This window comes from Lampetra planeri, chromosome 3 (assembly GCF_965212315.1).
Source record: "Lampetra planeri chromosome 3, kcLamPlan1.2.h2, whole genome shotgun sequence".
In the NCBI taxonomy this organism is placed as follows: Eukaryota; Metazoa; Chordata; class Hyperoartia; order Petromyzontiformes; family Petromyzontidae; genus Lampetra; species Lampetra planeri.
The window spans coordinates 21,243,388-21,268,503 of record NC_136109.1 but is presented as its reverse complement, the minus strand read 5'-3'; the positions used below and the strand labels follow the sequence as shown (position 1 = coordinate 21,268,503).

At 39.8% G+C, this 25,116-nt stretch overlaps 1 protein-coding gene across 1 annotated transcript in view; it reads left to right on the top strand.

Annotated features, from left to right (window-relative positions):
* Positions 1-22,888, top strand: part of LOC144740987 (amyloid-beta A4 precursor protein-binding family A member 1-like) — a 23,777-nt gene extending 889 nt beyond the window's left edge. The window contains exons 2-13 of the mRNA XM_078623684.1: positions 3,512-5,394; positions 5,604-5,845; positions 11,933-12,031; positions 13,047-13,083; positions 13,999-14,144; positions 15,644-15,730; positions 15,856-16,041; positions 16,177-16,356; positions 16,488-16,700; positions 19,635-19,754; positions 19,986-20,126; positions 20,748-22,888. Of these exons, the coding sequence (XP_078479810.1) occupies positions 3,606-5,394; positions 5,604-5,845; positions 11,933-12,031; positions 13,047-13,083; positions 13,999-14,144; positions 15,644-15,730; positions 15,856-16,041; positions 16,177-16,356; positions 16,488-16,700; positions 19,635-19,754; positions 19,986-20,126; positions 20,748-20,819 (3,312 nt within the window). The 5' untranslated portion in view covers positions 3,512-3,605 and the 3' untranslated portion in view covers positions 20,820-22,888. The remainder of the gene's footprint in view (positions 1-3,511; positions 5,395-5,603; positions 5,846-11,932; positions 12,032-13,046; positions 13,084-13,998; positions 14,145-15,643; positions 15,731-15,855; positions 16,042-16,176; positions 16,357-16,487; positions 16,701-19,634; positions 19,755-19,985; positions 20,127-20,747) is intronic.
* The last annotated feature ends 2,228 nt before the right edge of the window (positions 22,889-25,116 follow it).

The following is a 25,116-nucleotide window of genomic DNA, read 5'->3' as shown; positions in this document are numbered from 1 at the left end:
TACATTAATTTGCTTTGCGGGGATGTTGTCGACCGCGTTGTGATTGCGGTGACGCTTGCTGCAGTCGCAGATCTTTGGCAATAATTTTATTTTTCATGTGACAACAACCTCCTCTCGTCGTTGTTACTGCGGGGACACTTGCGATGATGTTCCAGCTCTTCCATAACAAGCTGCACAATTTGACGGCAGCGCCGTGTTTCATGCAGTGCGTGAGCGAGTGTATTCTGTGTATATATGAAGAGCTCACTGGACAGAAGTGATTTCACTGCAGGCAATGTAGCTTACTCGTAGCTAAATGCGCACTAATGCATGCGTGCGTGTGTCTACCTAGTACATCTGCTACCAACGTACACGTTTACGTGCGTGCAGATAAGCGGGCGGCACCGATGATTTGGCCATGTGTTTTGAGCAAACGCCTTCGTGGAAGAAGAAGAAGTCTGTTCAAATGTGTTTTTGCCCGAGTCATTAGTGTCTACGTATCACATGCAAGTCCCAAGCACTCCGCCGTGGTAAACTGCAGAGGTCGTGTCATTGTTGTGTTGCCTTTCGAGTGGCCGTAATAGTGTCACGTTTTAAATAATTGGCGAGCCCATAGATCCAATTAAGATTTACACACGGGGTCATTCGAATGGCGCCCTAAATAAAGTCGATTGTTTTAAATCGCCCGCTGTTGCGCTCTCCCCACGTTTGCTGTGGTGGGAAGTGGAAGCCCTTGAATCTTCGACGAAGGGAAAAAAATAAATTGCGCTGTGCTTTTTTTTTTGATCATTGGGGAATTGATTTACCAAGTAGGCGTGAATCGTAGCCTGTCAACTGAATGGATGCTGGAGGTATTGGGATCGGATTTATTTATTGGACTCTGTTATTCTGTTAAACCGGCTATTTATAAATAATTATACAAAGCTTTAATGTGTTGTCCCAAAGGCAGGATGTGTTTTGTCAATTTCCGTGCACCGCTAATGCGTTTAGTTAGTTGGCGTTGAGAATGATATTTAAAGGAAATCAGCCTTGATTTCGGAGTGTGTGATTGTGGCGAGACGGTAAACCCGATCTGTTGAATACCCAAATGTATATTGATGGTTGCAGGTCATTTTGTATGTCATGAAATAACAGGCTCCAATGATGCATCTCAGTAGTGATCAACTCGGTAGCTCGCAAAGACAGGTTAATAGTGGTATTGGTTTTTCCTATCGTGTAAATAATTAACTAATTATTATAATGGTATATGTATGGATGTAATGTGGGTGGGTTATGGCCTCAGCGAAAGCGGCTTTCTTAGCCTGCACGTGATGAATATGTAGTTGACATGAGATATGTGGATGAAAAATGCTTTATAGACCCAACTTTAAATATATTCTTGTGTTGTACTCGTCAAGCAATATATCACCATCAGCAAGAACAAGGGGTATAAACACTGCTGAAATTGCATTGACGCAATGCTCTTGTGTTTTAGCAGGCTGCGCACGAGTGTGGATGTTGTCTAATCATTGAAAATATTGTTTTTTAAATGTCCGCATCATTTGTCATGGTTTTCTTAATATTGGTCCTTTTTCCAATTCCACGCTGTACTTTTTGAGGTCCTGTTGAGACCTTTAATAAGGACACCATTAAGTTAAGGGAATCATTTATAAAATGAATTGGCATTTTAGTGCGGTGGAAATTAAAAGTGTGACGACATACGTAATGTACAGTATTAACTTTACCATGATAGCATTAATTGAATCTGGAGTCTGATTGTTCACCGTGTCGAATCACGCAAGCACTAAATCACTGTTGCATTTGAAATGTGCGGGTGTGGAATATCGTGTTTGTAATGGTAGTAAATAATATTGACGTGTAATTGCATGGCCTTTTAATTAAATTATGAATGGCTCTTTCAGTTTAATGTGTTGTGTGTCAAAGTAAGATTACGAGATATGAAGATTTGATAAACTGCTGCATGAGCACTCAAGAAGATCCTCTAGGGATGCCTTCAAAGCCTGACGTGTGTCCAAGGCCATCTGTTAAGCAGTGGAGATAAGGTTTGGACAATAGTAGATATAGCCTTGACTTGTGAATCGTCCTCAGTTCTATCGTCAATTCTACTCATGGGGAAAGAAGTGCAGTACTTTTGGAAGTCGCTGGAAAGTCAATTTATTGGGCTTGCTATCAAAATAGTTTTTCCCTTAAAGTGTTTTTCATTTCAAAGGCCATTGTGCAGAGAAAATATTGTATCGGTGAACATCTGAAACATTACAATGGTGAAGCAACAACAATTTTTATTTAAACATGTGTATACCCATGCAAGCATCGAATGTAAAAGGTGGTTTTTAACTGTAAATTGTATTTTCACACAGATAATAACACCATAATTTGATTTGTTTTCACTTGCTGTGCATATCCGTTATTTATTTTTATTCTGGGTTATATTAAATACCAACATAAGCTATGATAAACTTAACAAATCAAGCATAAAATATAGCATGTAACAGCCAGTCATTGAACAATCATCTTACACATATCAACGAGTGCTATAAACAGTCATCATTGCAGCAAACCAAGTTACATTTTTATTTATTTTGGAGACACTGAAATAACTATACTCAACATGTAGAGAACAAAATGTGTTGGTAAATTCCAAATTATATTAAAATAGCATTTTAGAGTTTTAATAATCATTGATTTTGTTGTACCAGGCCAAAATACTAACTGCAGATTAGAAGTTCTTCATTAACGAGTGGAAAATTTACATGAATATAAATGTTACTTATGGAAGAATATTTTTCCAACAGAATCAGGTCATGATGCACTTAAAGACATTTTAACGTATCATTTTGCTGTGCAGAACCTCAGAACGTAAATTGTACAATATATAATATAGTGGTGTTTAAAAAAACATCTTCAACATGTAAGTTGCTCATTGTAGTTATACGTATCAGCTTTAGCTTGTTGCATATATAGTTGGTCTCTCGAGGTCAGTAGTCAAGATTTAAATACTCGGGGGAAATAGTTTGATTTTTGCTAGCCAGTTGTGAACAGATTTGTGCATGTGATAAACATGGAAGGTGACAGCTTTATGAGCTAACAAATAAACAAGTCTTCATCACTGGTATTGTTTGCCTATTTCAACTTGGAGATATTCATCACAACAAGGACAATTATGGATTTGACATGAGACACCACCATAGTTTTTTTTATGGTAAGCATCCCAAAAAACTATGATTTAAATAGGCTTTGCTTCAAGCATAGTTATTGAAGTTATTTTTTGAATACATTGTCACATGTATTCTTAGTATTAAGTAATTCGTTAATATGTTTGCAGTATTTAATTCCGTTGTCAGCTTGCTTAGCATTATGGAATGGCAATTTGCAAGAATGTATATTTGAACAAATATTTTATGCATCTGCACTCTTTCAATTAAAGATGTGCAGACTAAACAAAGGCATCTGTCTTTAAAACGATGTGTGGAAATCTTTCTTATAAACGGCCATTTCAACAGTTTTATTATTATTGTCTGTCCTCTTTTCACAGCTGAACCTTGACACATGGAATGAACCTCGTGTAAAACGCACCGTCCCATCGTTTTGCTGTAAGCATTCAGTGCAGTGACCCACAGCGCACGAAGATGGACTCACAGGCAGATGAGCGTGAAGCAAATGGAGAAATCAATGAGTATGCAGAAGCCGACCTGGAGCATCTCGATGAGGCCGGTGGGAGGCGTGTGGTGCTGGACCGGCGCCAGGCACGGCCCGACGGGGCACAGAACCAGCGTGCGGGCGACTCCGAGTATGAGCAGTCAGACGATGAGGGCCGACAATTGGTTGGGTACGAAAATGAACACTTGGATGATGACGGAAGAACCTCCGAGTATGACAATGAGCAACTTGATGAAGAAGGCAGCAGGCGTGCTGTGGAAGGTGACGGACAGTTCTATGGAGAACCTGATGGCCAATCTGCAGAATATGAAAATGAACAGTTGGATGAAGAAGGCATCAGGCATGTCATTGAATATGATAATTATAATCATTCTGATGAAGAGCTAGGGCCGTCAGAGGATTATGAAAATGATCACTTGGCAGGAGAGGGAAGGAACGAAGTGCATTACGACAGTGAGCAGTCTGAAGAGGAAGCAGTTGTGCACTCGGTTGAATACGAACAGCAAATGTATGCCAGAGTAGTTCATGTAGAACCTCAGGACTTGGATAGGAATCTAGCAAGGTCAGGAAGCACTGAGAGTGGTTTTCACAACCACACTGACACAGCCGAAGATGATTTAAGCTCAGAATATGCCACCGTAAGGGACCATGATGAGAGGCTGCCTGAGAACGATGATGAAAATGTTTACTCGGTTGAGTATCGCCCTGAGGCAGAGGAGTATCTAGAACAGGCGGAATCTGAACATGCCCCAATGTCAACTGCTGTGCAGCCGAGCCAGGCCAGTGCTGAACCAGCCAGTGCAGCACCTTCCAGTGCCAATGGAAGAACAGCCAACATGGTCCCCAGAGTCCATCAAAATGAAACCAGGTCTGAGCGACGCCGACCAAACCAACAGAGCGCGAGGCGATCTGACCAACAAGTCCCTGAACAAAGTGTGCGGAGACCTGGGCCACCAGTTCAAAATCATCGAAGTGCGAACAGGCCAGAGAGGCTGCCACAGAATACCAGGCGGTCAGAGCAAGTGCCACAGGATCATCCAAACGCAAGACGAGTTGATAGACAACAAGTTCAGCAACCTAGCACACAGAGCGCGAGACCTGAGCGACAGCCAGCTAACCAGAAAAGCATGAGAGCTCCTGAATCCCAAGTGACGAACCTTCGGAACGTGAGAAGACCTGACAGGCCGCAGCCAGCCAGCCAGAGCAATAGGCGATCCGATCCAATAGTCGCTGATCATGTAAGCATGAGGCCCAACTCATTAAATGTGGACCGTCAGAGTGTGCGGAGGTCTGACCCAGTTATTTCATTGCATATAAATCCGAGGAGAGCTGAAGCCCCGGTACCTGACCAGCAGGTGGTGAGGCAAGAATACCAAGGTGTAGAAGAGGCGTATCGCGTCTTTCACCCACGTGCTGATCACAACGCGGAAGAGCACGTGTACGAGGAGATCGGAGATCACCCTGTTGCCGACACAGTTTACTCCATGGAGCCATATGAACAAGAGCGCGAGGAGGAAGACGACTACGACAGCAAGCAAGTTCTAGGGGCAAGGCTTCATCATTACGATGTCAAGTCAGATTCAGAGTCAGACAGTCCAGAAAAGGATGCAGAGTACACGTCCTATCCTGCTCCAGATCCGGACAGTGATGAGGAGCATGAAGAGGAGGACATTGACCAAATTGTGGCTGAGGTCAAACAGAGTCTAAGTTCAAAAAGTTTGGATCGGATTGCACAGGACATGCCGGAGTCAGAGCAAGGTTGGCATAAAGTTGAACCAATTTTTTGTTTTTTTTAATATTTTGTGCGAGAGAAGACAAGTAAAATATTCTAACGTAATTTTCTGAAAATACTGCATTTAAATTAATACAAAATGAATGTAGGTGTCATTGCTTAAAAATGTTGTCTTGATACAGGCAGATTTTATGTAAATAAGTCATGCTCTTACGCGCTGATAATGTCTTCACAGAGCAAGGAGCTGGTGCGGCGCACAGCGGCGCAGAAAACCGCACCAGTGAAGTCTCGGTGGTGAGCCGAGAGCAGCGGGAGGCCATCTCGCTCGCACTCAAGGACATTCAGGATGCCATTGCAGAGGTCAAGACCAAGACCATGCGCTCACCCTACACGCCCGAGGAACCCGCTGAGCCAATCTGGGTTATGCGCAACGACCAGAGCCCACCGAGGGAGTTAGAAAACGGCATTCCCGGAGAGGTACACGGTGCATGTGTGAGACGAAGGGTGCATGGCACCTGTATGTGGGTCAGATTGACATAAAAATGTTGCAGTAGCTCTCTACAAATGCTAGGCTTCCCATGTTGTGCATGGAGAGATTGCTCCGCGGGGGCAGGGTCATGATGCGTTTGGATCAATCAGTGTAGAGGGTACGCACTGCTTGCCAGCTAGAAAGGTTCTACATCATTTTGGCATTGGGATTGTTCCGTATGCCTTGAGTAAGGCATTGCGACTGCCTTTTTCAATAAATCACATCAGTTTAACACGTATCAACCACATTCTTAAGGAGTTGTTTATCAAACACCATCATTTGACTTTACCCAAACACATTGTTAATTTTTGGAAGGTCACTATTATTTATAATGTTGTGGGATCATATACGAGTAGGAATCATTGTGGTTGTGCATTGTTTTTTGGGGGGATTTTTTTTCTGTTGATGTTACATATAATTGGGAAAATATATATATCTCTGCAGTAATAAAAAATGCCACACTCGTTTACAGTAGATAATGTACACAACAGCACATTTGTCAATCCACAGCTGGATGAGGGCATCCCCATGCTGTGCAGGCAGTGAGGGTTTATGACTATACTTCACGCTGGTCAGTGAAGATTGGTGGAGGTGGGGGGGGGGAGTACAAAACAACAATGGATTTTTGTTGAACTGTTCTTTAATGCCCACAATACCCAATATGACGTCACTCATCCACGCACTATCAAGATTCAGCCCTGTTTATCTTACAAGGTCTTATGGGCAGGCCCAGTGATTGGTCATAGACACAGTAGATGGTATATGAATCATTTAACGTCTCCTGTCGAGTGTAGTTTTTTAAGAAGTGGTTTTGAGATGTTTTAAGTAGAATTTAATTATGAAATGTGTTCACATTCATCGCTGTTGATCTTACTCTGGGTTAACTGGCAAAAATGTTAAAAATACATTAATAGTACTTATTCCTGTCATGTGCAGCAAATTAGTTGTCAAGATACTTGTCTTCTCTAAGTAGTAAGCAGCATGCGTGGGGTTTTAATGGCAGACAACTGGGAAATGAGGAATCGTGTCTATAATGAGATTTTAGTTTTATATCAGAATGGTGACATACCGTTTAATGTTAATAGCCAACTGTTAATTTTGTGATGTATTATTGTTTGACAAATCAAATATGCACGTACATGTTTTTGTTTATTTTTTAAATAATTTGTTTTAACTAAACATTACGTGTAATTATTTTCTTGCTCTATTTTCCTGTGTTCGTATTTAACATTGGATTACATTATCATTAACATGAGTGCTCCCAAGCTATATGCGCAGTTGGAATTTCATGAATTAGTTATTCTGTGATGCAAGTGGCCTGAGGAATTTGAACCGGGTACAAATTTTATATTCTTGTGGCCATGCAATTTTCATAGTGGCATTTCTCTTCCAACCAAGCAGTGGTAAAATAATTTTATAACATAAATGATGGTTTTGTTTGTATCGTCTTCAGATGTATTGACACTTAAAAAGCAGCTGGTTATGGTATTTTATGATTTACGTCAACCCCACAATGTGATTGGCCAGCAACATCTATTCAGAACAAGATACACATTATTCATAACAGTCTTATTAAATCAAGACATGTTATAGATTACTTTAATTGAGCTTGCATTTGGGAAGTACAGTAATACCATTTGACAAGGATGGCAGTTAGATTTAGAATTTAGGGTACATTGGTACATTAAGGCTGCTGGTCTTGTTAATATTCGTAATTTACATGTCTGCTTTCACGATTCGTTGAAACCTTAATCTCATCCACGTGGAGATATTGTTTTCTGAATAAATGTCAAGATTTAATCCTTGTTAACCAGCAGTTGTACATAAATCGCTAACATCCACCTATACATCAATTTTAATTTTAGAACTTTCGTGACTGCAGGAATTATTATTTGTTTCTTTCGGTTAAGTCACGTCTAAAGATAAAATAATAAATTAAATTAAATAATAGAATACGACGTTTGTGTTGCAATCGAAACGTCGTATTCTATTATTTAATTTAATTTATTATTTTATCTTTAGACGTGACTTAACCGAAAGAAACAAATAATATACATCAATTCTTGTTTATATACGGGTTATGTAGGCATAAACAAAAAATACAGTTCACTTGATGAACACCATCCTTACTTTCATTCTGACATGCATTGTGGATAAACCAGGCACATATGTTAATTTCGATTCAGAATATTTGTTTATAAAGGAGGAATCAGATGAGCTATAAAGATTTTTTTCACAGATGTCCAGTAGGGGCGGGTAAGAACGTTATGATAACAAACAATACAAAAACATGATCGTAGTCCAAAGTACAAGAAAAGTAAACAAATCATGCAAACACATACATACAAATTAAACTAAACCATCCCTATCCTACCAGGCAAAGCCCACTAAAGAGAGTCCAAGGCAGAGTAAATGGGCAAGTTCTTGAGCCTGGACATGAATAGGGTCAGAGTCAACGGTAGGATGGTTGGAGGAAGAAAGTTTGAGACTATAGCAACATCAGAGACAAAAAGGCAGCCTACTGAGTGAACGTTGAGAGGAGGTTTCAAAAGAAGGCCTTGATTGCGGGATTGGAGAAAGTGTGGAGGGCAGTAGAGTGAGATAAGCGGGGAGAGGTAGATGGAGGCAAGTCCATTGGAGGATTTTTAAGACGGTGCATATGATTTTGTCGTGGATCTAAAATTGAAGTGGGAGCTAGTGGAGGAGTTTTGAGTAGTAGGGTAATGTGGAAACATGGGTATCGGTGAGAAGTCTGGCAGTGGCAGTTTGGATTATCTGGAGGTGTCGAGAACTCGGTTGCAATCGTCGTGTCAGTTGTAATGAAGGCATGGATGAGGCTTTCAGCAGCACTTACATTAATAAATTGATGGATGCCTTTGGGTACTTTAGTTTTGGCAACATTTATTTGGAGAAAGTTAAAGCCCAATCCAAGGTGAGCCTGCATCAAGTCAGAAGGTGAATATTGATGTTTTGATCATGGAGCATATGGTTTTGTAGAACTGTGATGGCCGACATAATAACTGGAAATAATTTTTACCAAGCGGGAGGAGAAATTGAGAAGAGCGGGGGGCCAAGGATAGAACCTTGTGGGGCACCATAGTACAGCCGTTTTTCAGAGGAGGATGGTCTTTGTCAATGTTGAATGAGCAGTTTGAGATGACAGAATATCTGGAAAATAAGTCTGCCGGAGACATCTACATAGTTATGGAATTGCTCAGTGGGCATCGAGAGGTCTGGTTTCATGTTAACACATAGGATTTTGCGACCAATATTATCCATAATAGAGGTTTTTGGGTTATATCTCGTAAATATGTCGTTAAACCTGCCACCACCCGATACCACAAATTAGTAAGATTTGTCACATGAACAAAACATTCCAGTGCGTTACTCGTTCAGCACACTGGTGTGTTGGAGAGTAAACCCACAACATTTACAATTTGAGTACGACATTTTGCTGGTAATTATAACCAGCTTCATCAGGCGACAGCCAGAGTTGTGGAGAAATCCTCCTGTTTCTGGTTTCACGTAGGAAAATAGTTTCAGTAGAAATACCATGTTGGAAATAGCATTTTTTACTGGGTCATGGAGACCATGATGTGTTTGGAGAGGGGGAGAAGATAACTCTTTCTGGGTCTTTCCTAGGAAGTGGAAGTTTGAGATGGAACAGAAATTTGATGGGATGTTGGGGTTCAATAACAGTTTTTTTCCCAGAAGGGTAATGACAACAGCAGACTTGACACTTTAGGGAACAGTACCAGATTATATTAAGCCATTGAAATAGCTGGTGATGTAGAGGACCAATGTGGGTAGGGAAGGGAGGGATGAGTTTGTTTGGCAGAGGATCCAGGGGGAACATGTGGTAGCCAGTAACATTGAGCTCACACATGTATGTCGTAGTACATTCTCGGAGTTACTTCACCACCAGTTTAAAGTATTTTCAAAGACTACTTCAATTTGCTGTTTATTACTATCATATGTGAAATTTGAATTATTATTGAATACATATAGTAAAATATGAACGAACACTAAGAGACAAGAGCTATTGTTAATTTGTTATTCCATTAACACGGTTAACTATTGATAATAATCAGACGTTTAATGATGTATTAATTAATTAAGATTGTACTATTGAATCTATTAGTTATGCCTAGAATATATAAGTAGTTCACAAACCCTGCAGGCACTAGAATCTCTACATTTAATTGTGACAATTTTTAATCAAATCCCAACCCTGCATTGTGGCAATTCACCAAATCTTAAAGCACAAATTGCGACGTGTTGTGCTAATCATGTGTGTAAAAGTGGCTAAACCGGCATATTTGGCTTCTGCTGTACTTATTTTGGAGTAGTGAGCCAGCACTGATGAAAACCTGGATTAAAATCCTAGGCAGTCACCCGAGATGAACCCATTTCTGATATATTGATGTGTAGCTAATATAAGGTATCAACCAGGTCAGTAATGGCTGTACTCCAAAAATATTAAGGCAGCCTAGCTCAACTATATCAGCCCTTTAAATCGGATGAGGCAAACCCACTTTCAAAGGGTGTAAAAAGGAGTGCCATCTTGTGGGTGAATCAGTGCGATCGTACCATCACCTTTTGGGATTGTTCACTAGAGACATAGTTGCCCTGCCAACAGTGGGAGTGCTCGTGGAACAAAAGCTTTTGTTTCCCACGTGACACACGTCTTATAAGTACCATTGGGATACACTGTACTTGGTGGTCGTAAAAATAACATTTATTTCCGAATTGATTACCTTTTCTCTATTTTGCACTCTGATTGGGTGTTTTTTTATTGTTTGTTATTGTAATTTGCTGACCCACACCCAACTGGACATCTGTGAAAAAGAGCCTCAAAGCTCATCGAATTCTTCTAATCTAAATAAAGATAAACGATTTTGATTTAAAAATTACCCTATACCGCTGTAACAGATTTTTAGAAACATAACTCTGGGTGTGTTTTTTTTATACGGTGAAAACAAATTTGAGATTGCAGTCATAGTTGTATTTGGACTTGGAACCTGCCATTTGATAGTGTGCAACAATATAACTACAAAGATGCATACTGTGCGATATGCCCATGACATTGCACCATTGCTTGGGCACGCTTTGTTTAAATTACGTTTATTTCTGCAATCTACTGTTTTGGCTGTGAAAATATACATTTTTTTTGCGAGAATAACATACTGGCCAATGTACCATACGAGCACCCGTGAGTAATTGAGTATTTCAAAGGAAACCCAATTGTGCCACCTGCTGAAAGTGTCCGAAAAGACCCATGACATCAATAACAAAATGAGGGAGGCTATTGTTTGCCAAACTATCTATCTCAATTTATCTGCCCATGGGCACATCCATGGCTCAAGATCCCGTAATCTCATCCACACTCAAACTAGAGTTCTTGAGCCAAAAACTTGGGAAGGGTAGTTGAGATGGCTTCCCTTTAGTATGCCAATGCCCTCACACAAATGTCATATGTTTGAAAATGACCTGTCAAATGATTATCGTTACACGCAACATTTTTCCTGGACATTGTATTAACAACATTAAAGTCTAACTAAATCAAGTGCAGGGTTTTTATTTAGCGATATTGGTATGCTTGCATTTAAACAACATTATCAACATCTATTTACAGCCTCGACACAGAGGCATTTGGTCTCTGTGTGTCTATGTTGTGTGTGTCTCTCTGTGTGTGTCTCCGTGTCTGTGTTTTGTCTCTCTCAAGTTTAGTTCTACCTGATGACGGTTGATTGTGTCGCAATCGAAATGTCGTAGTCTATTATTTAATTTATTTTCTTTCTACGCGACTTTACCGAAAGAACCAAAGAGTAATTGGTAAAAAGGTTTATATATATAGTTGACTTTTATTTTGTTCGTAATTACCTGTGCATGTATTTGCATGCTTTGCATTGTCACTGCAAGTGGTAGTTATTTCCACTCTATGAATAATCCAAGGCAGGAATGTGATCACGATGGAAAATAGGCTAAATCATTTATCAGCCTGTATATAATATGGCCACACTCGTGTTTTGCAGAGTCCAGTATCTCCCGTCTCTCCGTCGGGTATGGAAGCCGGAAAGAGGCAGCAGCGATCGGACCTCAACGCTATGGCAGGATCGGACCCAGCCAGAGACGTAAGCCTAACCTACCCAACACAATACCTGCCCACTAAAACCACTGTTTAGTCCTGCTTCAAAGATATATGTCATGGTTTAGAAATACATTTTACGTGACGTATTTCTCGATAAAATACGTGATAAGTTTAAATGTTTTAAACTGGTTTAACAGAATGTATAGTTCAATAACAACTGTATTCAAAAACCGAAAAGATAGTGAAAAAAACGTATTTTATTCTGGTGGAGTTTTTAGTTGAGGCTTTTAAGGTATTTATAGTATTCAACGTTGCTGCTTCAGTAATTTGTAGAAAATAATTAATGGGTTAACTGAAAATAAATTCACAATCATTTCCTCCAGAAGGGCTGTCGACAGAAATGTGAATCTCTTATTTTCATTTCAGTGACAGGAAAATCCTGTCTTAAATCTTACTTTAAATGTTGCGTGTTTTATTTTTCCCACATTGTTCACTGAAAAGTAACGGCATTTGTAAACGACTGTTCCAGTTTTTATCACAAAGACCCATGGTCTTCTTTGTAAAACCTCGTACATCATTCTTTTATCAAATCGCCTATAGTGCGGTGCATTGTTATTATTGGCGGTCCATTTGCAACGATGCCTCTGGTAGCAGGATATTAGTCATTCTACAAAACATGTTCTTTCTACCTCAACTAAAACTAAACTTTTTATTATTTTAGTAGTAAAGCACGAGAGGCAATTGACAGATTGTAAGGATATGTTTGTGGGAGTGACCGCCAAAATAAATTAAATTATAATTGACAAAAGGACTTAATGTTCACGTGGAGTTATTAGACAGTTCTCTATCAACATTGTATGTCAACACAAACATTAAGACTTGTGATAATATCTGACCTTTCAAAATACTTTGTAATGGCTCTTCTGTTTAAAAATAACTTAATATGAAATTATATGTTCAGTAATATGTTAATTTATGGTAATACTGTGCTTTATATTTTATGTGAACTTCTCAAATGTTTACATTCTCATTTTATATTTTGTCCAATTTCATTGCAGGCTGCCAAAACTCCACAGTATCCAAGTTTTGTTGATGGTAAGATCGGTCTTTTTCTTTAGCCAACAATTGAAATTGTATTTCTAGTGGCTGCCACATTTTGTAATGACCGCGACTCTGAAAAGAATGGGGAATCGATATCTGACAAATACAAAAAGTGAGGTTGTCAGCATTTTGCCAGACAGGCATTTTTTGGTGGTGATCTTCTGGCCAAAATACAGTATATAATATGTATACATTGTGTTGCCTTTCTCACCATATATTGTTTGTATTTTGCTAAATAGATGGACTACTGTTGTATTTTTTTTGTTCTCATTGCGAGGGGTTTTATATATTATATAGAGCATTTACATTTATACATGTATTTACAAATGCTGTTCCAGTGCAATGTACAGTGCTTTCCATATTACTGTGCAATATTGCACGACAACAAAATTACATTTTGCTGAGTTAAGCAAGTCACTTGAATATTAAATAAGAGCAGTCCTTCGACACATGGTTGCTTTGCCCCCTGCTGGGCACCAACTGTCTAAAGAAGCATGAATGCAAGCGCCCAAATCCTCATCTCTTTAAAAAGTAGCAATTCACTTCTCCCAAGTGAATCTTGCGAAACTTTAGCTCCCTTTCAGCATTTATTATATCCGTATTAGTCTCTGCACGTGTTGAATGTAAATGCATATGGAATACAAACTAGGCCTCGCAATTTATACAATAGCATTTGCCTGCAGGCATTGGCACATGAATGACTATTAAAATTTTAATTGTAATTAAATAGCAAAATACCGTACAAATTCCACTGTAGTTAATTTAATCTCCTGCAGTTTTTTTTCTATATCTATGTGGACTTGCGCATCAAGAGCCTTTGAATTGACGTCTCTGTACCACATTTGTATAATGGTTTTATGAGGGCTATGGAATGCCGTGCTTTTATCCTTTTGTTTCCATGTCCTTCAGTCCCAGGCCCATGCGACCCAGAAGACCTTATTGACGGAATTATATTTGCCGCGAACTACCTGGGCTCAACACAGCTCTTGTCTGAGAAGAACCCCTCAAAGAATGTGCGGATGATGCAGGCACAGGAAGCTGTCAGTAGGATCAAGGTAAGCTGTTAGAATAGGTATTGTTCATTACACCACAAGGACTTTTTCACTATCTGGCCCAGCTTTATCTCTTGCTAACTCTACCTTTGCTCTTTGGATTTATCTCCCGTAAAACAAGGGTGCAGTATTGTCAAATGCCTCTAAAATAATGGCAATAAAACATATGCTTGTTTTGCATATCTCGTATGATCATGGTGCTTAATTGGAGTTAGCATTGCTCAGGACAAATATTTCTCATTTAGGGTACATCTAATTAGTAACAAGGGGCCTCTTTTGGCCATTTAATTCTCTTTAGATGATGCAACAACAATATTCGGGATTATTGAGGTTATATTATTTGCCTTTAATTAGTCTTGCTCTGAAAACAACTTGCAATAAAGCAGTATTATTTCAGCGTTTACACATATATTAGGTTATAATTAGACAGTGTTATTTTTAATATGCATTAGCATGGTGTAAAATAATAAGTAAATCTGCAACGAAGCATGGCTCTTTCATGCTATCCTTTTTTCTCTTCTAACCATTCTGCCATTTTAATTTGTTTCATGCTGTTCAGAGGGCTCAGAAATTGGCCAAAAGCAAGAAGAAGGTGGTGAAGTCAATTTAAACCTCTTCCCTCGTTAGATTTGCACTTTCATTTACTTTCAAACCACTTTACTCATATGCATTCACAAAACAAGCCTTGGTTTTTTTTCTCACAGATTCTGCTTGTGTTTGGCATTCGCAACATTGCTTCTTATAATGTTATTGTGGACCTCTGTTTGTTCACTTGTCTTGTATGCAATAATTTTTGTTAAGCACTTTAATGCATCGTTATTGTTTTTTAAATGGTCGTGGGAGACTGGTATTTTTGTTTTGCATTGTTGTGTTGATATTTAAATCGCCAGTGTAAGATAATGTATTTCTCGAGTATCAGGTTTGACGAAGCCAAATAAATCATGTACTTTGCATCCACATTTTGTATAGTTTATAACGCAAGCTTACTTTATTAAATAAAAATTTGATATCTGAGTCTTTCCTAAGTGTAAATAATACTTGCTCCGGCAGTACATATACTGAATAATATATGTAAGCAACAACATAACATATTTACTTTTTTATTTACTACTATCAACATGATGTAATAGTTTCAGCTAAAGCCACACTTTTCCAATTATACAATGTTGGCCTATGGTCATTTAATAGTGCATTTTCCGGAGTTGGCTTATCTCCGAGTTTTATGTGCCGTGTTCACATGAGCCCAACCGTTGCAAACAGCATTATACCCCGCTTCATCATGGAGATATAATTAACCATCTGACCACCATGCTCATTAAATATATTTTTTTGCAGATGAAATGTGACTTATGGAAATACATTCGCGGGCTGCACACAATGCATTATTGCTGCTTACTCTCATGTACATAATAATATGTTCACCTATTTATGTCTGCTGTAGTTTTTGCATGTACGCAACATGGTAGTTTTTTGTTTTTAATGCAGCTTCTCATTTTTTACAGGCCCCAGAAGGAGAATCGCAGCCCATGACTGAGGTTGATCTTTTCATTTCAACTCAAAGGATCAAAGTGTTGAATGCTGACACACAGGTTCGAACCGTTCCAATACATTCAATTGTTTACCAAACCGTGTGTTCAAGTAAAACTAATGAATCGGCAATGTGGGACCCACTCAAATGGTGTGTGCAGTAAATACCAGGATTTGTTTTGCGCAGGAGACTATGATGGACCACGCTCTACGTACCATCTCGTACATCGCAGACATTGGGAACATTGTGGTACTCATGGCGCGCCGCCGTATTCCTCGCACTGCTTCGCAAGAAGGCATGGAAGCCTCCCATCCAGGGCAGGACAGCAAGCGGCAGTACAAGATGATCTGCCACGTGTTCGAGTCTGAGGACGTAAGCAGCATTGGTTAATTTGTTTCAAAGTGTTCTGTTTGATATTGCTTTGTATGTGCCGTCTTAGTTTTTTCTGGTATTACCAATTTTGTCGCTTCCTGGCTGTTCGTCATTGTTGGGTTTTTATACCGACAGGCTCAGCTGATTGCCCAGTCCATTGGGCAGGCATTTAGCGTGGCATACCAAGAATTTTTGCGTGCAAACGGTATAAACCCAGAGGATTTGAGCCAAAAGGACTACAGTGAACTCCTCAATACACAAGAGATGTACAACGATGACCTCATCCACTTCTCAAAGTCTGAAAACTCCAAAGAGGTAAGCCCAATCGCTCATGAAGATAATTGTATTATGCTTGGTAAAACACTGACCATCAAATGTTTTCTTTAGTTATGTTGCTGTCTGCAGGCTTGATATTGCAGAAACTATTTAACATATTTGTTTTGTAGATAATAATAGAGAAGCAGAAAGGAGAAATCCTCGGAATAACAATCGTGGAATCTGGCTGGGGCTCCATCTTGCCAACGGTCATCATTGCCAACCTCATGCATGGTGGGCCCGCTACGCGTTCTGGCAAGCTGAACATCGGCGACCAGATCATGTCCATCAATGGCACGAGCCTCGTCGGGTTGCCTCTTTCTACGTGTCAGACCATTATCAAGGTACCACAGACTGTTTTTTGCCCAAACAGGCTCTTGTTCCGCAGCATTGTTGCACCATCATTGCATTGTTGGAAATTCCATGGATAGCATAGAGAATCACAGATTCACATAATCATCATAATCTTCTGCTGACAAGGCCTCCCCATACCAACGCCATCCAACTTGCTTCTGCACAAGATATTAACGCATCTTGCCATTATTGCGGTGTTCATCCTCTCGGGCATGTTCCCTTGGTGACTTGCCATTCTGCCTCCAGTCTCTTCGAGCAACCATCAGCCCTTATCACAATGCAATTGCCATCATCCCCGTGTTCCTCTTTTTTCCTATAATGTAAGAATAATTCTTAGCATACCTCTCCGTGTGCTTGCTTTGATAACTTGACAGGTTGTTTTTCCCCAGTTGTCTTCACCTTTTCCCTGTGTTTCTGATCGACATCTCATTGCATGCGAGATGCACTCATTGAAATGTGTTTCTTGCGCACATTGAATTGTTGCTTTTCACTATCAAATACATTTTTGAAAAGCATTCTCGTGGTTCTCACTGGCTTCTATAATTCGTCATGCTCATCCTGATCCGTTTTCAATCATCTTAAGTGTACACATTCTATTTCCTTTTCCAACCGTGTCCGTACACTTAATTAGTTTCTTATTAGCGAACTTGTTTAATGTGACTTATTTTGCTCATATTTGTTCGCCATTTATTTCTAAATCCACTTTGCTCATATTTGTTTTAACCACAATTAATACATTATTGTCTGTTTTATTTGGTTATGATGAATATCATCAACAAATCACAGTGATTAACTCCTCAGAGAATTACCGGCATACAATAGGAATTCCACTGCATTCTGAATGTAATATTTATTCAGCTTTTCTCAGATAGCAAAACACAACAAGCAGACAATATTCCACCTTCCAACATCTGTCCCTACACACAAAAAACTAAAGCTACAGTCAGAAATCTCATCAGCCACACATCCCTCTAGGAGGGCATAATTTCAACACCATTGGTTCAACATATGCAGACTTTGGACCATTTTCAGCATTCACTGTCTCATCAGTAGTCAGGCGTGTTTGGACCAATGCTGGTGAACTGCCAGATGTGTATAGGCCCAGGGCCCTCTGTTAAGTATGAGTCGACACAAAGCGATATAATACAGAATTACTATTGGCAAAGCTCTGGTCTTTGTTGATAGTTCAATTTACTGCCCTGTAAATTATTGCTTTGTTTTATATTCAAAGACAAAGATCCCCCATTTAGCCTCAACAGACTGTTGGGGCAAGGACTGTTAGCGAGCACCTATGAAGGCCGGCACGGTATACAATGTGGTGGGTGGCCATCACCACGCCTAACCGCCTTTGTCTCCCCAGTGGCCATGTTTACACACCGCACAAAGTGCGCATTTGAGGCGGAGTCGACCTAGAAGAGGCCAGGACCAGTTCATATAATCGTCACTGTTGTTGGCCATGAGGGGGGAATCTGACTTGGGTCGCTGGGTTCATAGCGCAACGCGATAACCACTACACTACTGCTCCCGATATACACATACCTAAAGTTGATGGCAATCAATGTTCTCCTCTGTGCATTGTTCTGTTGGAACACTGGCTTCTAAAAATAACTGCAAATTATGAGATGGAGTTGTAACTCAAGGGCTCACTTATTTCACAGCAGGATCAGCACTTTTTTTTAGAAACGTCTAGATGAAATATTGCTTTGATAATTTATACATGTTAAAATGCCATTAGGATGTAAGTTTTAGAAATGGTGTCTCGGCACTTAACAAGAAGAGCCAATGCGTCTGGCGTGTAACTTTGGATTTGACTGAACTCTTTCAGCTAAAACATTTACTTTATCAACTGACCATATGAACCTAATGGTAGGACCTTGGGGTCCCGAACAAACGAAAAAAAAACGTTAATTATTTATTTACTTTTGCCGACTCCGTCCTACCGCACACATAAACGCCGCGACCCACCTGGCGCAGATCATTCTGTTGTCATGTCGTCGTCCAAGCGCAGCAGCGAGGACGAATGCGCAGAAGAGCTGAACAAGCGAAAGCACTCCATGCTCGGGTATGGGCAGGATCATAATAAGTGTTATCCAAAGCTGCTCAAACTGCCTACACGACTTAAGTCCTTTATTTGTCATCACGGTATGCATAATACAGTGAAACTGCTCTCTTGTCTTCATTATTATTTGTGACCTACCAATGTCTGCAGTCAGGATCAATCGATGACAATCCTATTACCTGCAGATATATAACAGATGAGAGATGCGTTGCACCGTTAATTCCTCCTGTTTGATAATTAATACTTCTCTTGTCCGTATGCATCTGTGCAGATAGGGTTTTTTTGTGGTTAAGCCATAGTCCCCACATACCGCTCGTATCAATGTGGATAAGAAGAGCGGCGGCCCACTACTCTGTCAAGTAACATTGGTATAAACGCTTGTTACAATATGAACAGCGCATTGAAAACGCGTACTAATTTATGTACTGTTTATAAAGTGTGTTCACAAATCCACACTGAGAAACACGATGATTGACAGAGGGGTGTAAATCATTTTTTCGATCGTGGATTTAAATAGAGGTACTGCAGGTAAGTAGTTTTCAGTTTTAAAGGCATAGTTTAACAAGACAACACCTGCCACCATCCTTCAAACCCATTGCTGAATAAGAGCAAAGTTTTTGTTTACATTGTAATCTCATGTTTATGGGGGATGCCGGGGGCTTTTGGGACCCCGGGGTCCCGCCATAAGGTTCATATGAAGGATGTATCAAAGAAAAAACATTGTTTTTAATATCTCCCATATTCTACAGGAAAAACTGAGTTTATTTCCTGACAGGGTATTTTGTTAAATGGTTCTTAGCCTATCTTGTCATGTTGAGTTGTAATATTGGTTGGGGTGCTCGTCAATCTGCGCGTTCTCTTGCAGGGCCTTAAAAACCAGACTATGGTGAAGGTGAACATTGTCAGCTGCCCTCCAGTCACCTCTGTCCTTATAAAACGACCAGACCTAAAGTACCAGCTGGGCTTCAGCGTGCAGAACGGCATCGTACGTTAACGACATCTACACCCACGGCGTAGACGTCATTTTATGGATTTTTATTTTTCCTTAACTTTTAAAAATACCGTCACCAATAACAATCTCGAGAATTTTCAATGCGGTTATATAATCAGTTCGTCGTGCCTTCTCAAATTAAATGAGCCCATACTTCTTTCGACAACTGGGTCAAAGTGTTTTGACGTTGTGCCCCTTTGCCCACTCTCGGGCTTTCTGTGACAGATTTGCAGCCTAATGAGGGGAGGCATTGCCGAGCGAGGTGGCGTGCGCGTTGGGCATCGCATCATAGAAATCAATGGGCAAAGTGTCGTGGCCACTCCACACGAGAAGATAGTGCACGCACTCTCCAACGCAGTGGGAGAGGTGAGTGACGCGCACCTAGATTCGTCGATGACTTCAGGGTTGTACTGGCCTGTGACCAAATCACGTGAAATGCGCGCCCGAGCCCATCATGCATCAGAGGCTAATCCGTGTTGAGCCTGGATACCACTTGTATGGGCATCTGCCATGCACAATCTGGTTGTTATAGGTTGCAGGGCTATGTGGTGGGAAGCAGAGGGCATTGCAGCAAATCCATTGTTATACTACTTCTGTGAACCCACATCTTTGCTCCGCGCCTTCTACCCACAGCGCGGGGAGGCCCACATCGAGCAGCTGACTGATCAAAGGGCTTTGTGCCTTCAACACATGATGCTCATAAGGTTGCGAGTTCAATCCCAGTCTACTCAGCCTGTTGTCCCTCCATGATAGATTAAATGAATACCACTATGTGACAAGTAATCAGTGGTTGTCCCATGGAAACACACGCACCCACGATGAGCAGTTTAGAAATGCCATTGCTGGCTCAATACCACCAACAGATTAGCATCACCCCATTGCTCATTTGAGCCACTATGACCGACTTGGCTTCATTTTAGAGAGTACAGCGGCGAGGCGGTGATTTCTAACGAGATTTCTTATTGCGTGTTATTTTGTTTCTGCTAGATCCACATGAAGACAATGCCAGCAGCCATGTACCGCCTGCTGACGGGCCAGGAACAGCCAGTGTACTTCTGATTCCGCATGGCCAGCCACTTATTCCATGCAGCCCTATCCCTGCACATGGCCTACGTTGGACTGCCCCCCTCCCCCCTTGCTACAGACATAATCTCCTTGTAGGTTATTTGTAACTAGCTGCGCTTAAAAAAAAAAAACATCTTAATACTTAGAAATACGATTAAGACATTTTAGGGTCAAATGCTTTACATTGTGTAATTTTAGGCCTGCAGAAATGACGTTTGCCAATTGTGTTACGTGTTGATCCTGCCATAATGGTTAAATTCGAGACGTGCTAGAGTTGGTATTATTACGTCAACCCACATCGGTCAAGCAAGTAAATACATATTTTAAGAGTCCTTTGAGAGTTTTACAGCAAACTGTTCATTTTCTCACTCTATTTGAGTTATCATTTGCCGTGTAGCATATTGAGTGATTAAACATGTTTATCAGAGTTGTTGAGCATTATAATGCAATGAATGCACATGCACTCTATGTTCTTCACTGGTACTATCTAACTTATTGGCTTAATGTTAATGCGTTTAATTCTGGGAGTTTTGTAGCTTTAGAATATATTTCGCTCTTGTCAAAGATAATACAATTATAAACGTAATTTTGTTTTAACATGAGATTATGCTTTCACATGTTTATTTTTTATTTTAAAGTGTTGTTTTTGTATATGTTGAATTTATATTTTTGAGGAATGTCATTGGAGACAAATCCGCATTTTAAACGCTTCCCTGTAGATTTTTTCATCCAATTGACTGTAGTACCAAGCCCCCAGGTGGGCAACCCACATGTTTATATTTGCTTCGAATTAGTCATTTTTCTGGCAGTCAACAAGGTATATCGTGCACTGGGAACATATCAGTGGCATTCAAAATGAAACCAATGCCCTCGCGGTTATTGCCTGTATTTTTGTGGAAAAGGAGACTTGGTAAGATGATGGGAATACTTATAAGCTTAGCAGACATGAAATGTTATGTTGTTTACTCTGTGAACATCACCGTTGCTTAACTGCACATGCCCCCGTGTGGTTGCATCTGCAAATTAAATAAGACGTAGACCAACTTTGAAGTTTCCGTACTTACACTTCTACTGTACAACTCAATGCACATCATCATATGTAATTTCTTAAGTCTAATGGTATTACTCTTAACGGAGTTGAAACAAGTAAAGCAATTGACCCTTTATGCATGGAGCATTCCGTTACATTGATGTACTGTTTTAATTTTTTCCGTGTGGGCCAAACAGAAGTTGTTTATTTTGACGTCTTGTATAAACACTAAAATGAACAAGTAGTGTAATGGCTGTACTAACTTATTGAAAGGCTGCCATACTAAAGTGCAGCCATTCTAATTCCAAGTGCAATTTAATGGTAACTTTGAAGCTAGATCAAGTGTACATATAGCTATGTTGTTGTATAACAATGTCTTGTACTTTTAGCTCATTAGATGGTAGAACGAATTAGTGAACTGCTTAATATTAAGCAAATCTGCTGAATCTTATCAAACGTGTAAGCCAGTGGCGTACAGTAGCTCTGTAAAGTTATGTAGTTATATCCAGATGTCTCTCACTAGCGCACATTGCCACTAGATATCAAAATGTGTTTTTGTTTTTCAAGCATATATAACTGGCCACTGTAAAATCGGATTTACCAGTGTTGTACAAGTGTAATTGGCATTGTATTTTTTTTTTTACATTCTGTATGTTTTTTAGGATAACACCGGTGGTCATAACATCCCATAAATGTTAAAACGTTAAGAAAACTAGTTATTTTAGGAAGGGGGAAAAAAGGTTTGCGGTCATATTTCATGTTGCATGGCATTCTCTGTTCAATAAATGTATCCATACATTTCTTAGTAGGCTGCTTTACAATACAACAAAAACATGCAAAGTAATTTTAGAACTTGTTCTTTAAAAAGTGTTTCATCATTTTGGTTCGTGCATGCCTGCCTTAACTTCATAGTGAATCAACATCTTGCAAAAGTAGCTCCAAACCTATTGTTGTGAAAAATGTAGTTAATAATCCTTAAATTCCAGTATGTGTGGTGAATGTGCAGTAATACGAAATAAATATTAAACAATTACTGTTGTATGGCTGTCTTTATTTTGCACCGCTTCTACATCTCTCCTGTTGCTACTTGCTCATATAAAATAAATGTACATTGCTTTGTAGTGTTTAAATACGGTATTCAGAGTGTGGTAATTGCAACATTAACTTTCAGCTATTTGGAAGCAGTTGTTTATACGCAACTCCGGAGGTTGTAATAATTACCAGATAAGTTATTACAGTTTTGATTAAAATGATGTGCCTGACGATTCGAATGTAATGTCCGTTCACTCTATTTAACCAATGAAAAGAATGTATTTATAGTATTGTGGCAGTCCTTATCGATTACTGGCTTTTGGACATCCACTGACAATCATTCCCACCTGAGCTTGGTGTACACTTCCCATGCAGAGAGATTTTCATTTGTTCTTTTAGCAAACAGGAGATATTTAAACTTTGCATACATGTTAACCGCGTATGATGTGATAATTATCAGTGCCTACCTTATTACAGACCAATTCAGCCATCATTGGTCACAACCGTGCCCTTAGAAATCTCAACTTCCATCCGACAAAGTCCCATCACAAGGGAGAAACACAAACATTTTTTAAATGCCCTTCTTGAAACGGCTGTACGCTGTGTGGACCTGACAACTCTATTTCCCTGTACAAGAACACGGGTAAACCATATGGGTTGAAACGTATAACTTGATGTATAAAAAATAACTTATCATATTTCACGGAAACATAACCGTCCAAACTCAAGATGATAATTTGGATTTCACAAATTATACGATCTATTTCCACAAAAGTCACTGGAAGGTTGTTAGACTGCATGTCTAAATGGCAGTTGATGGCCCCAGTATGTGTCATGAGGAGTTAACTTTGTTAAAACGAACGGAGAAGTAAGCAAACGTTTGAAAAGGGGAAGTTTTCAAATGTTCGTTGAGCCGTAGGAGTCTGACATTATCTGCGCATCTGGTGTCACCCAATGGTTTTTTTATCATCAGCCACGATCAAACCACTGCTGTATGAAAGTCTCTTCAAAAATGTCGCCATCATGCGGCCCTGCAATCCACCTCGCATATGAACATGAACCGATTTAATCGCATCATGAACCTCTTATCTGCCCACAATGGGATTTTCCATATCAATTGTATATCTTGGTAAACAATACAAATACAGTTCTGTCACGTTTAATTTCAAGTGACGTTCATGATATACACCACTGCCTTAAATGTCGTATGTTGCTGTTATTTTATTTTACGGTGTTTAAAATTATACAGCAGATAACCCCCAAAGTCACAGTAAAACATATATACTTGTGAAAATTGTAATTTATGCGTTATATAAAAAAAAATCTCAGTCTGTGAAGAAACCTCACTGAGTTTATAAGAGCGCCCTCTACTGGACTTATCAGACACTTCAACACAGTGTTTACTCGTAAGGTTGAGATGTTTAACCTGACTTCGATACAGTATTAGATATTTAGAGGTTTTGATGTTAAGGTTAATATATATGCCATGAAAAGTGTTTGCTTCATTGACATTCTATCAAAAAGCCGAGAAGTTGCGTCTTGTTTTCCCATTGGACAAACATCTTTCAAATTACTGTTAAAATGAAAAACACTTTTAATTTAACACAATAGTATTAAATTGGTAATTTCAATTATAATTAAGTCATGTGATGAACAGGCATTGTAGACTGATTAGCCTTCACAATGAAGAGTCGTCATACACAGGATCATACTTTAACTTTAAAAAATGTGTTTTACTGTGGTTTAGGTCAACGCGTTACTAAACACACTGAAATGTAAATGCAAACAGTAGCATCAACAACAAGAAAAGAAACCGATTTCAAATAGAGGTCGCATGAAACTGCCACTGCGGCTGCTTTCAGAATAGGTCTGCTGAAAACGACCATTAAACCATGCCGATTCAACCCATGGCGAGTGCTTCCCGGGCGTTATTACCACTCGGCTGCCTGCCTTTTATGAGGGTGACCGGATGCGACACTCTGCGGCAAGCGGCATGAGCATTCAGAGACGTCCCGTCCCAAAAGAGCGATCACATTTGACGGATGGCTCTGTGTGTACGACAAGCACTCGAAGCGGTATCTGCTCCCGAAGCCACGCAATTGCCCCCCAGAAAAGGGGGGAAAAATTAACCCTTAAAAACAAAGTTTTTCACTCTAAATCCTTTATATGCGTGGCGGCTAGAGTCCTCTCATCCTCTGGCTTGAGATGGCTGCCACCTATGGGTCAGAT